Genomic DNA, 13,397 nt, shown 5'->3' on the forward strand with positions numbered 1-13,397 from the left:
TGTCTTCCAAAAAAACAAACACTCAAAACCCAACCCCCTCCAATGATTAGGCTGGTGGTGTACTGAAACAGTGGCCTATCAGGTTGACCAATACTGACTCATCGTTTCCTTGTACTCCCAGTTTGTCTCTATCAATCGGTTGTCTCATCTTAGATTGTAAGCTCTTTGTAACAGGACTGTCTTTTTTGTTCTGTTTGTACAGCGCCTAGGACAATGGGGTTCTGGCCCATGATTAGAGCTCCTTGGTGAGACCACAATACAAATAATAAACCAATTGTAATAATAATACTCAGAATATTTAAGTATGAGTGTTTAGATTAATTCCTGCTGATGTAGTGCCCTTTCATTATCATTAGTAATAGCACTTCAGTTAAAGACAGCCATATTCTAGTTTAACTTGCGGTTTGTTTGGCCGGGGAATCTTTAAACATACCCTGACTGTTAGCTGCCTTAATTAAATAGGACAGCAAGACTATTGCAAATAAACCTGTCAAAGAAATATGACACCAATAGAGTGTAATATTTCAGCTGCTTTGGAATTATTCTATGAAATGTTCTCTCTCTTTTGGATACGTTTACTACACTATAATTCCCTAGCAACTCTCTTCTTTAAAATAGTAAAGAATATCACATTTTAATATCACCAGCTTCCTCAGTTCCATAAAGAAAATGCTTCCAGTATAACACATCCAAGAGACCTGACATTAGAAAGGGAGTAATGGGATTCAGTACATATGCAATAAGATGAATATGCTTCTCGTTTCCGATTTTGTATATATGTTATGTTTAATCTACTAATTACAGTAGATTTTTTTAAACAAGCAGCCATGATTTAATTTTGCCAGAAGCTGAGAATGGGCAACAGGGCATGGATCACTTAATGATTACCTGTTCTGTTTATTCCCTCTGGGACACCTGGCATTGACTACTGTTGGAAGACTGGATACTGGGCAAGATGGACCTTTGGTTTGACCCAGTATGGCTGTTCTTATGTTCTAATTACTACTAAAAATCTCAACCACTTCATATGTAGTTAATTATTTCAGAATAGGTTCTAAGAAGCATTCACCTCAAACTTAACCCGTTTGGCAGTTTAGACCACTGACCTTCCACTCCTTGTTGCTTGCGCTCAATTGCCTTCTTGTACTCGTCCAGTTCCTTTTCTGTAAGATCACTGAATGGATTGGGAGGGGCTGGTGGTGCATGCTCATCTTCCTCAAACTGCATGGGCTGGAAAAAGAAAAAATCAGATACAGTAAGTAACAGAAAATATTTACAATTTCAGTTTCTTTCTTTCCCCAAGGTTTGGGAACAACAGACCTACAAGAAAGGGAGCTTTATGGACAGAAGGAATACAAAAACAAATAATCAAATTGGAATTGCCTCAATTAATAAGTATTTGCTTCCAAGCATATTATAAACATTTGCTTATTTAAATACTGTGGGTTTGGGTATTATTTTCAAATAATCAGAAAGTTTACTTGTGGTGATTTACTTCAAGAAACTACTAGGTGAGACCGCCAGTGACTTATCTATTGCTGTTGATATAAAGTGGCAACAGGCATTAATTGATTGCTTATTGCAAAGGTTCTCAAACTGGGGGTCAGGACCCCTCAAGGAGTTGTCAGCTGTCAGCCTCCATCACAAACCCCACTTTGCCTCCAGCATTTATAATGGTGTTAAATATATTAAAAAGTGTTTTTAATTTATAAGGGGGGGTTGCACTCAGAGGCTTGCTATGTGAAAGGGGTCACCAGTACAAAAGTTTGAGAACCAGTGGCTTATTGTATAAGATCTCAGATTAGCCACCAAGGTGCAAATTTATTAAAGCACTTAAGCATATACATAAGTGCTTCGGTGAACTGTTGTCCAAATATCTAAGCTCTTTTGAAAATGCCATTTTGTCCATTTCAATCAATGGATTTACCTAAAATCTCATGATAATTCATTTTTACAAAAGTGAATTTTAATGCTTGAGAAAAATGTCTGAATGATAGTGACTGGATGCTAAGGGTGAGATTTTCAAAAAACGCCGTGACTCAAGACTAAGTTGCACTGACTTTCAGGAACTTGTACTCCTCCATCATGTATGTATGTTTGAAAATCTCATGAAAAATTCTAATCTACAGAACACCTATAGACAAGGATAGGCAACTTATGGCATGTGTGCTGAAGGCAGCACATGAGCTGATTTTCAGTAGCACTCACACTGCCTGGGTCCTGGCCACTGGTCTGGGGGGGGGGACTCTGCATTTTAATTTTAAATGAAGCTTCTTAAACATTTTAAAAACCTTATTTACTTTACATACAACAATAGTTTAGTTCTATATTACAGACTTATAGAAAGAGATCTTCTAAAAATGTTAAAATGTATGACTGGCACGTGAAACCTTAAATTAGAGTGAATAAATGAAGACTTGGCACACGACTTCTGAAAGGTTGCTGACCCCTGCCTATAGACAATGAAGCTTTGTAAGCTTCCTTCTTCCTTTCTTACCACAGTGCCTAAACTCTCTTCTGTAGGGTCCGCTTCTAAGAGTGATAACTCTTTATCCAGTGAATATTTGCTCATTCTGCTGAGAATTCTAACAAAAGCACCAATGAAATGTGGACCTCTCTCTACACAGAGAGCTTAATTAAGACTAACTTATTTTACATTGGCCACTTGACAGCGATCAAAATAGCAGGACTTCACTGTCAACCCAGGCTAGATTTACATCAGTAATTTACAGGAATATGGAGTCTGAGTTATTCAGACCTTGCTTATTACAATTCCTACAGAAAGGTGTGTACAATTCCTCCATCTACACTTCAATATAATTTTATTCTTTCAGTTTATGATTGTTCTATAGCAAGCAAACTGCTCTCAAGTTCCATTTTATGAAATGAGATGGAGAACCTTAGTAGTTGTTTTGTTCTGAAAACAGTGTTCAAGTCAATAAGATGACATTAACTTACACTACATAACAAAAGAAAAAAAAAAGAAAAAGAAGAGTACCATTTCAAGAGTATAGGTAACAAAAGTGAGGAAATAGGAATAACCCCAAACATTGTGGGACAGCTGCACTCTCAAAAAATGAGATGAGATCATTGTCAGAGTAAGAGGATTTTCCTTGTTTATCTACCAGGGTATGCAAAATTATGCATAATTAGGGCCATCTGTATAATTCAGAAATAAATACAATTGTGCTGAAGAAAAATCAGAGGTATGTGTTCAAGGAGGTAAGAAATTATCACCACAGAACTGGAAGTCCTTCTTGCTCCTAAACATGGTCAATTGATACATGGTTCTAAGTTAATTATCTAATTTACAAACGCATTATTATAGATAGTGGACAAAAGTAGTACCTGATTTTATTGACAAAGTTCATCTCATTGGTGAAAAACTGGTTAAGGACTATTTAGAAAAGCTGGAAATGCATAAGTCCATGGGTCCAGATCTATTGCATCTGAGGGTGTTGGCTGATGTGATTGCAGAGCCAGTGGCCATTATCTTTGTAAATTCGTGGTGACTGGGGGAGGTCCCGGACCATTGAAAAAAGGCAAATGTAGCGCCCATCTTTATAAAAGGGAAGAATGAGAATCTGCGGAACTAGACCAGTCAGCCTCACCTCAGTCCTGGGAAAAATCATGGAGTAGGTCCTCAAGGAATCCATTTTGAACCACTTGGAAGAGAGGAAGATGATCAGGAACAGTCAACATGGATTCACCAAGGGAAAATCATGCCTGACCAACCTGATTACCTTCTATGATGAGATAACTGGGTCTGTGGATATGGGGAAAATGGTGGATGGGATATATCTTGACTTTAGCAAAGCTTTTGATACGGTTTCCCACAGTATTCTTGCCAGCAAGTTAAAGTATGGATTGGATGAATGGACTAGAAGGTATATAGAAAGCTGGATAGATCATTGGGTTTAATGGGTAGTGATCAACAGCTTGATGTCTAGTTGGCAGCCGGTATCTAGTAGAATGCCCCAGGGGTCGGTCCAGGGGCCGGTTTTGTTCAACATCTTCATTAATGATCTGGATGATGGGATGGGATGGATTAACCCCTCAGCAAGTTCGCAGATGACACTAAGCTGGGGGGAGAGGTAGATAAGCTGGAGGGCAGGAATAGATCCAGAGTGACCTAGACAAATTGGAGGATTGGGCCAAAAGAAATCTGATGAGGTTCAACAAGGATAAAGTGCCTGCACTTAGGACGGAAGAATCCAATGCACTGCTACAGTCTGGGGACCGACTGGCTAAACGGCAGTTCTGCAGGAAAGGACCTGAGGATTCCAGTGGATGAGAAGCTGAATATGAGTCAACAGTGTGCACTTGTTGTCAAGAAGGCTAATGGCATATTGAGCTGCATTAGTAGGAGCACTGCCAGCAGACCAAGGGAAGTGATTATTCCCCTCTATTCGACACTGGTGTGGCCACATCTGAAGTACTGAGTCCAGTTTTGGGCCCCCCACTACAGAAAGGATGTGGACAAATTGGAGAGAGTCCAGCATAGGGCAATGAAAATGATTAGGGGGCTGGGGCACATGACTTACGAGGAGAGGCTGAGGAAAGTGGGCTTATTTAGTCTGCAGAAGAGAAGGCGGGGGCGGGGGGGGGATTTGACAGTAGCCTTCAACTACCTGAAGGGAGGTTCCAAAGAGGATGGAGCTAGGCTGTTGTCAGTGGTGGCAGATGACAGAACAAGAAGCAATGGTATCCAGTTGCAGTGAGGGAGGTTTAGGTTGGATAATAGAAAAAACTATTTCATTAGGAGGGTGGTGAAGCTCTGCAATGGGTTACCTAGGGAGGTGGTGGAATCTCCATCCTGAGAGGTTTTTAAGGCCTGGCTTGACAAAGCCCTGGCTGGGATGATTTAGTTGTGGTTGGTCCTCTTTTGAGCAGAGGGATGGACTAGATGACCTCCTGAGTTCTCTTCCAACCCTAATGTTCTATGATTCATGAAATTTCTTTACTACAGTTGTATACGATTACGTGAGTCTTACTCATTTTAATCTCGCACTCTTTTTGCTATCACAGAAGTTATGGGTGGAAAAGAATGATTAAGACCATCTTGTCCAACCTCATGGCCAACACCTCACTATTCCCTACAGTATTTGTAAACATTTGGTCCTTTTTTGCATTTAATTTTTATTAACAATTTTCAGAGATTAAAATATTAATACACAATACATATACAAAAATAAGTAGCAGCAAGAACAAACTAGAATCACACATTTACAAATCCTTAATCATATACATTGTTGCAAATAGAATCATAGAACAGAATCACAGAACTGGAAGGGACCTTGAGAGGTCATCTAGTCCAGTCCACTGCACTCATGGCAGGACTAAGAATTATCTAGACCATCCCTGATAGGTGTTTGTCCAACCTGCTCTTAAAAATCCCTAATGATGGAGATTCCATAAATAGTTTTTATTGTAACTGTATCTATTATATGTATTTTGGGAACAACTGAAACAAAATTGTGAGGACTTCTAGTGTGGCTAATTTTATATAAAATTAGGCCAATGTTGTAATTTATCACATTGCTACTAGCTACAGATATGGTTAGCAGGATACTAAATTACGAATATGTACTACAGCTTTCTATTTCTGGGTCTGATTGGGTTATAAATGTAGTTATAAAAAGTGAAAAGAAAACTACCACCCACGAAACAAAATCATTGTACCCAGACTAACGGAGAGCTACGCATCTCTGCTGTTTTGATCAAGTGAAAAGTGACCATGCAAAAAGAAATAGCTGCTCACACTATCTATGCACTTGGTTACAGTATAAGTGTATTTAATGTTAGTTTTCCATCTCACTGTTTATGTGGATCATGTGAGCTCTTACAAGTAGCATCAGTAAAAATTACTCACTCACTGAGGAGGAGGTTTGGACCTATTTCTGCAAAGGAGTTCTCGAGTCTGGATCCTGGCCTGCTGCACTTCACTGCCACATTGCTGTCAAGTAGCCCCTCCATCTAGACTGGTTACTAGTGTTGAGCTTCTGACAGATATGTATGAGTAGCAAGAATATAAGGGGGTCTCATGTCCAAAGAGAAGGTAGTAAGAAGCTGAACACCAAATGGATACTGCTGCAGAAGGGGAGTGTGTTCCCCACATATTTCTTTGATTCCCCATTTTTCTGCAGGGCAGCCAAGAAATCTGCGGAAGAATTCCCCTAGGAGTAAAGGGGGTTATTCTTTGTCATCATGAGTAAACTGATTAGCCCTGTAAAGGAAATGATTTGAGAGAGGAAAAAGAACAAGATGTTGAAGATTTCTGTCATTCAGAACCTCCTTGTGAAATTAGTTTGAGTTCATAAGGACATAGGAATTGCCATGCATTCCATGTAGTCCAATAATCTCTCTCTGACAGGATCCAACACCAGATGCTTCAGAGGAAGATTGAAGAAACCCTAAAGTAGGCCATCGTGGGGCACTGTGTCTATGATGGGGCCCAGGGTGCAACTTGGACTGTGGGACCACTGAGCTCTTTGTCCCCACAACCTGGAGCATCCCTCTCATTCTGTAATGCTGTTGCCAAGCTACAAACCTCTGACAGGTTTTGCGTTTACACAGACCTCCACATGCAGTGACATACCCAACTGAATTACATGAACACTTTGCCAGCCACTCATGAACCAAAAGCAGAGGGTCCAGCCAATTCCCCCACAGATCCCCAGCCTTGCACTGGTTAGAAGCCTGGCCAGTGTAAGTTCATTACCCAGTCCGCCCCTCCCTCAATATGGAGAGGACACACACTAGCCTTTGTAAACTGACCTGAGATTTCCCAAGCACGTCAACCAAAACACATTGTTTTAGGTAAAATATAGAACAGATTTTTTAACTACAGAAAGACATTTTAAGTAGCAAGCACAGAGATCAAAGCTGGTTACCTAAGAAATAAAATAAACTCACAGTCTGAGTTCTACAAACTAAGCAGGATTTGAATCAAGCAGTGCCGCTCCCTGACAAATGGTACAAATGGGTCACAGATCTTCAATACACAGGCTGGAACTGCCTTCCAGCCTGGGACCACCCTCCCCAGTTCCAAGTCTTTATTCTCCAGACGTGTTTCCAGGTGGGTGAGTCATGGGGAGCAGTGAGGCTGGGGAGAATTGGCTGGAGCCTCTCTATTGGTTCATGAGTGGCTGGGAGAAGCATTAATGTAACTCAGTTGGGTGTGTCCCTGTCTGTGGATGTCTGTGAGTGTGCAGTGCCTGCCAGAGGTTTGTAGCTTATCAACATCACAGGGTGAGAGGGATACCCCGGGTTGGTAGGACAGAGGGCTCAACAGTCCCACAGTCCCAGCTGTATGCTGGGGACCCCATCACATTGTCCCCCCATGAAGGATTCATCCCTATCACTAGTAGTTAAGCACAGTCTTAGGGTACGTCTACACTACGGGATTAGTCCAATTTTACATAAACCGGTTTTGTAAAACAGATTGTATAAAGTCGAGTGCACGCGGCCACACTAAGCACATTAATTAGGTGGTGTGCATCCATGGTCCGAGGCTAGCGTCGATTTCCGGAGTGTTGCACTGTGGGTAGCTATTCCGTAGCTATCCCATAGTTCCCGCAGTCTCCCCCGCCCCTTGGAATTCTGGGTTGAGATCCTAGTGCCTGATGGGGCAAAAATCATTGTCACCGGTGGTTCTGGGTAAATGTCATCACTCATTCCTTCCTCCGGGAAAAACAACGGCAATCATTTTGCGCCCTTTTTCCCTGGATTGCCCTGGCAGACGCCATAGCACGGCAACCATGGAGCCCGTTCAGCTTTTCTTTTTTTACTGTCACCGTATGTGTACTGGATGCCGTGGACTGAGGCGTTACTGCAGCGCTACACAGCAGCATTCGTTTGCTTTTGCATGATAGCAGAGACGGTTATCAGTCGTTCTGTACCGTCTGCTGCCATTGTAAATTGGCAATAAGATGACGGTTATCTTGGGTGCCCCTGGCTGAGGTCGGCTGGGGGCGCAAAGGCAAAACTGGGAATGACTCCCCGAGTCAATCCCTCCTTTATGGTTTCTAAAAATAGAGTCAGTCCTGCCCAGAATATGGGGCAAGTGTACTAGAGAACCAGTGTATCAGAGAGCACAGCTGCTCCGTGTCAGATCCCACAGAAATGATGAGCTGCATGCCATTCACGGGGGGTGCCCCTGCAACAACCCCACCCGTTGCTTCCCTCCTCCCCCAACCTTCCTGGGCTACCATGGCAGTGTCCCCCCATTTGTGTCATGAAGTTATAAAGAATGCAGGAATCAGAAACAGTGACTTGTTAGTGAGATAAAATGAGGGGGAGGCAGCCTCCCGCTGCTATGACAGTCCAGGCAGGACATTAAGCGGTGCGGGGGAGAGGAGCCCAGCATGCCACTGCTATGATAGTCCAGGCAGTACAGAATCTTTTCTTTACACAGGAAAGGGAGGGGGGCTGATGGAGCTCAGCCCCTAGTTGATATGATGAGGACGGTTACCAGCCGTTCTGTCCCATCTACTGGGAATGACCGGGAATCATTCCTATTTTTACCCAGGCGCCCCCGGCCAGCCTCACCTGAGGCCAGCCAGGAGCACTCACGGGCTGATGGTGATGACGGATAGCAGTCATATTGTACCGTCTGCTACCGGGGAAGGGAGAAGAGTGGATACTGCTCTTCATTGCTGCAGCACCGCATCTACCACCAGCATTCAGCAGACATATGGTGACATTGAAAAAAAGTCAAGAAACGATTTCTTTCCCTTTTCTTTCACATGGTGGGGGGAGGGAGTAAATTGACGAGCTATACCCTGAACCACGCCGGACAATGTGTTTGAACCTACAGGCACTGGAAGCTCAGCCAAGAATACAAATACTTTTCAGAGACTGCTGTGGACTGTGGATAGCTGGAGTCCTCAGTACCTCCTCCCTCCCTCCTTGAGAGTCCATTTGATTCTTTGGCTTTCCGTTACGCTTGTCATGCAGCACTGTGTAGCCTGGAGATTTTTTTCAAACGCTTTGGCATTTCATCTTCTGTAACGGAGCTCTGACAGAACAGATTTGTCTCCCCATACAGCGATCAGATCCAGTATCTCTCATACGGTCCACGCTGGAGCTCTTTTTGGATTTGGGACTGCATCACCATCCGTGCTGATCAGAGCTCCGTGCTGGGCAAACAGGAAATGTAATTCAAAAGTTCGCAAGGCTTTTCCTGTTTACCTGGCCACTGCATCCGAGTTCAGATTGCTGTCCAGAGCGGTCACAGTGGTGCACTGTGGGATACCGCCCGGAGGCCAATACTGTCGATTTGCGGCCACACTAACCCTAATTCGATATGGTAATACCGATTTTAGCGCTACTCCTGTCATTGGGGAGGAGTACAGAAACCAATTTAAATAGCCCTTTATATCGATATAAAGGGCCTCGTAGTGTGGACGGGTGCGCCGTTAAATCGGTTTAACGCTGCTAAAATCAGTTTAAACACGTAGTGTAGACCAGGCCTTTGATCCTGAAACATGAGTTTCTCTCTCTCTTCAGGTACGTCTACACTACCCGCTGGATCTATCTATTGGGGATCGATGTATCGCGTCTCGTCTAGATGTGATACATCAATCCCTGAATGCACTCCCCGTCGACTCTGGAACTCCACTAGGGTGAGAGACGGAAGCGGAGTTGATGGGGGAGCGGCGGCCATCGATCCCACACCGCAAGGACGCGAAGTAAGTCAATCTAAGTTGATCTAAGATGTCGACTTCAGCTATGCTATTCTTGTAGCTGAAACTGTGTATCTTAGATCGATCCCACCCCAGTGTAGACCAGGCCTTTCCAAAAACTCTTCTCGTTAGCATTAGCTGGAACAACATTGCATACTCTTTTTAGCTATACAAGTGTGCAATTCCTATCTGAATCTTGCTAAATTCTTGGCCTGAATGATGTGCTATGGCAATGAGTTTCACAGTCCTATTAGGAGCTATGAGTAGTTCTCCATTGACCGAGCTACCACTTCTCGGGGAAGAGGATTAACCTCTCCTGTTGCTGTAGTGAAAGTCTACACTGAAGCACTTCAGCAGCATAGCTGCAGTGCTGCTGTAGTGTTTTAGGTGTAGACAAACCCTGAGTAACTAGAAGCCCCCCAGATTTTTTTTTTTTTTTTAAACATTGTAGATAAAAACTTGTATTGCGAATGACGAAAATATCTCCCAGGTTAGATATAGTATTTTCATGTCACATTTAACAAAAAACATTTAAAAAGAAAAGACAAAACCTTCAAGTCTGAAAGATTGATAGAACCCATTTAAGGCAGTGAATTAAACCCAAGTCATGATGTACACTTACTGGACTAGGCTTTTTATCCACAACAATCCCAGCAAGTAACTGAGACTGTGGTCCTGCTGTCTTTAAGTCGTATCGGTTTTGCTCACGAATCTATATGGAAAAAGACAAATGTTATTTAAAGCATCTATTGTCCTTATATAGCAAACCAAACCCTTTTCCCACCATCAACTTTGTATGGCCAATGTATAGGGCAATGGAGCACAACTGGAGCACTGGACTTTGTACTGCTCTACTCTGGGATAAGGTGCCCCCTGCCTCTGACTACACAATACCTGCTGATCCTATGACACCACTTTGGCACCACTAAAGATTCACCCTGGTCCCAACCCCAGCCACCTGCACCAGTTGTGAGTCACCATGTATGGAACCCCAGTGGAGGTGAGCTCTGCAGAGTGACTGCACACCATCTGAATCCACCTTCCTCCCTTGTGAGGTAGAATCACACAGGCTCAGTTGCCAATGGGTCAATACCATGTGTGGTCACAGAAGTTTTGGTAGAATTTGCCCCACTTGAATAATTTGCTGCTTTCCTCAACCATCAGCCCTATCGACAGTGTGCATCATTGCCATGTGAATATTTAACTAATGAAAAAAAAAAAAACCCACCCCAGGACTCCTGCCCCTCTCTCTTTGAGACAGCAAGGCTTGTGAATCTGCCTGGGAAGAGCAAGCTTAGTGTCTGGGACTGATAACAGTAGTCTAAATCAGTGTCTGGGTGATTACAGGGCATTGTTTTATTTATCCTTTTTGAGGAAGGGAGTTGCTCCTTCTGAATCATATTCAGTCCTCAGGGATGGTAATATGGCCCTTTAACCCCTAAAAGACTCCAAGTAAGTAAATTCCACAATTTCACAGAAACAGCATTACATGTCTAGCAACACAATCATGCCTAGGGTGGAGTTTGGGTCAGCTTTCTGAAAATGGCTGCTTTTCACATTCATGATATTTATTAGTTATGTACATTTAAAATAAATATTAATTCTCAGAAACTACCTATGCAACATTTTAATGGGTATTTCTGCAGTTTTTTTGAGAAAGGGCACCTACAACATAAGAGAGGTGGCTCAGAGCTGTTCAGTTCAGATCTAGATACAAACTTCCACTAAGCTTTATGCTAAGCCAAGTGCTACAGTTTGGGGCCATCTCTGATTTGTCATTCTCAGAGTAACTGCTGATCATCCAGCAAAGTATTATAATCAAGGTGCTACCAGTTTTAATATTCAATTCCAACAGCATGTGGAATTAAAAAAAAAAAAGACATTTTGGTAAAGCCAGGATATTTTCAGTAAACCATTTTATTACTGTTTCTAATGATCACTTGACTGCTGACTTACAATATATATCTGGTACCTGTAAACAATTGAAGGTATTGTCACAGATTTTTTCATTAATCCTTTCCTACCTTATTCCTCTTTTCTAACACGTCACTTGGGTTTGTATTTAGAGGCACAAATTGATTAGGATCTTCAATTTTGATTGGAGTTCCTCCACTAATCTTGGAGGAGTCTTCAGCTTTCATCCACTTAAAGAAAAATGTTTAGATGTTAGATGAAAAAAAGGGGGAGAATGCGGCCATTGCAAAGAGCATGGTTTAGTGGTTAGGAGGAGGAGCAAGGACTAGTCACTCTGCTAGTCACTCACTAAGAGATCATTGCCAATTTATTAAACCGTTCTGTGCCCCAGCTTACAAACTTGTAAATGGATGCAATACTTATCTCACAATATCTACACAAGGCAGGTTTAACTAAATGATTGAAAAATTGAAAAGCTCACTTGAAAAATTATACAGAACTACAAAATGATATTAACATGATTATGTTTAGAAAGGATTGCTTTTACCAAAAATCCTGTATAAAAGGGATAAAGACCATTGAACTTTTTATTCCATTAATGCAGCATCTAATGGCTCCAGAATTGGTTCTCTCTTCCCCTTACTCTATTTGTACTGTAATCTCCTACCTCTGCTAACTGCAGGTTTTGTATTGGGATTTTTCCTTTTTAAGCAAATTTTAACATAAGTCTGCCATTGATGATATATCTAAACTAAAGGAACAGAGAAATTGGTTAACTACCACCAGGTGGTGCTGCTGCTTTTAATCTATGTTTTATGCAACTGGGATCAGGTGTACAGCAAATGGGATACCTCTACTAGGCACCGCTTTGCAAGAGACCTAATCTCTCCCCTAGCTGATTGGGAATGTGGTGGAGGCAACATACTTAGTCCTGGGAGAAGGAAGTCCTGCACATCATTCAAAGACATATGTTAACAGGTGGCGCTAATGGGCTCTAAAGAAAGGCCTGATCACTTGTCTTTGACCAAAGATACTGACAGTGACCTAGACTCAACAAACATGGAGAGATTGATTTAGCTTGGAAAAGATAGCGCTCCTGTGGGGATGGAGAGGCCCTGACACAGAGGGGGGGAAAATGAGACACTACAGTTGATGCATGGGTAATTCTTAGCATGCTAGATGCAGTACAACCACAACAAAAAAGCTCCTATTACAAGAACCAATAAAGAAGAGGAAATCCATCAAAGACTGGATAACAAAGCTCTCTCTTTTTCCATCACCAAAATTCTCCCAAACAGAAAGGGCATATCAGTGCAGCAGCTATTCTCATGTTCAATCTCAGACAAGCCTGTCTTCTTGTTTGCTAGCTTTTAACTAATTAGATAATCCAGCTAAAAAGGATTTAGTGCTATAAACTCTGTATAATTCACTTTCTCTCAGGTAGAGTAAGAACAAGCCAACTACCAAAAATAGCTTCCTACCGTTATCTTAGTTCTGGGACTAGTCTCTCCATTCCAAGACTCTTCAGGCACATTCACTTTCAAGTATGTATTTGGAGAGTTCAGCCATCTTGTCTTCTCTCGCTGTTGTCTTTGTGCTAGGAATTTGAGGGGGGAAAGTGGAACTGTATCATCTTCGAAAGAAAAGGCAGTCACAGTGGCTGGGATCTCAACGTCACTCTTGTGCCTGGGTTTTTCTCTGACCAGAGGATGCCTATAAGCATAGCCAGTTCTGTATCCCTGAGAAGTTAAGAAGAAAAATAAATAAATCAATCAACCAATAATCCCCAAACAATAA

The 13,397-nt window shown here is 42.2% G+C and overlaps 1 protein-coding gene and 1 long non-coding RNA gene across 22 annotated transcripts in view; one reads left to right on the forward strand and one right to left on the reverse strand.

The window, feature by feature from the left end:
• Positions 1 to 13,397, reverse strand: part of ADD3 (adducin 3) — a 186,138-nt gene that overhangs the window by 10,483 nt on the left and 162,258 nt on the right. For all 20 annotated transcript variants that reach the window (XM_050958033.1, XM_050958022.1, XM_050958029.1 and 17 more), the window contains 4 exons: positions 13,082 to 13,339; positions 11,711 to 11,830; positions 10,309 to 10,398; positions 1,107 to 1,230 (listed from right to left, as the gene is read on the reverse strand). In XM_050958033.1, the coding sequence (XP_050813990.1) occupies positions 1,107 to 1,230; positions 10,309 to 10,398; positions 11,711 to 11,830; positions 13,082 to 13,339 (592 nt within the window). The remainder of the gene's footprint in view (positions 1 to 1,106; positions 1,231 to 10,308; positions 10,399 to 11,710; positions 11,831 to 13,081; positions 13,340 to 13,397) is intronic.
• Positions 1 to 13,397, forward strand: part of LOC127053482 (uncharacterized) — a 44,036-nt gene that overhangs the window by 6,477 nt on the left and 24,162 nt on the right. For both annotated transcript variants that reach the window (XR_007775051.1, XR_007775050.1), the window contains exon 2: positions 9,511 to 9,692. This is a non-coding gene — a long non-coding RNA (uncharacterized LOC127053482). The remainder of the gene's footprint in view (positions 1 to 9,510; positions 9,693 to 13,397) is intronic.

This window comes from Gopherus flavomarginatus, chromosome 6 (assembly GCF_025201925.1).
Source record: "Gopherus flavomarginatus isolate rGopFla2 chromosome 6, rGopFla2.mat.asm, whole genome shotgun sequence".
Taxonomy (NCBI): Eukaryota; Metazoa; Chordata; order Testudines; family Testudinidae; genus Gopherus; species Gopherus flavomarginatus.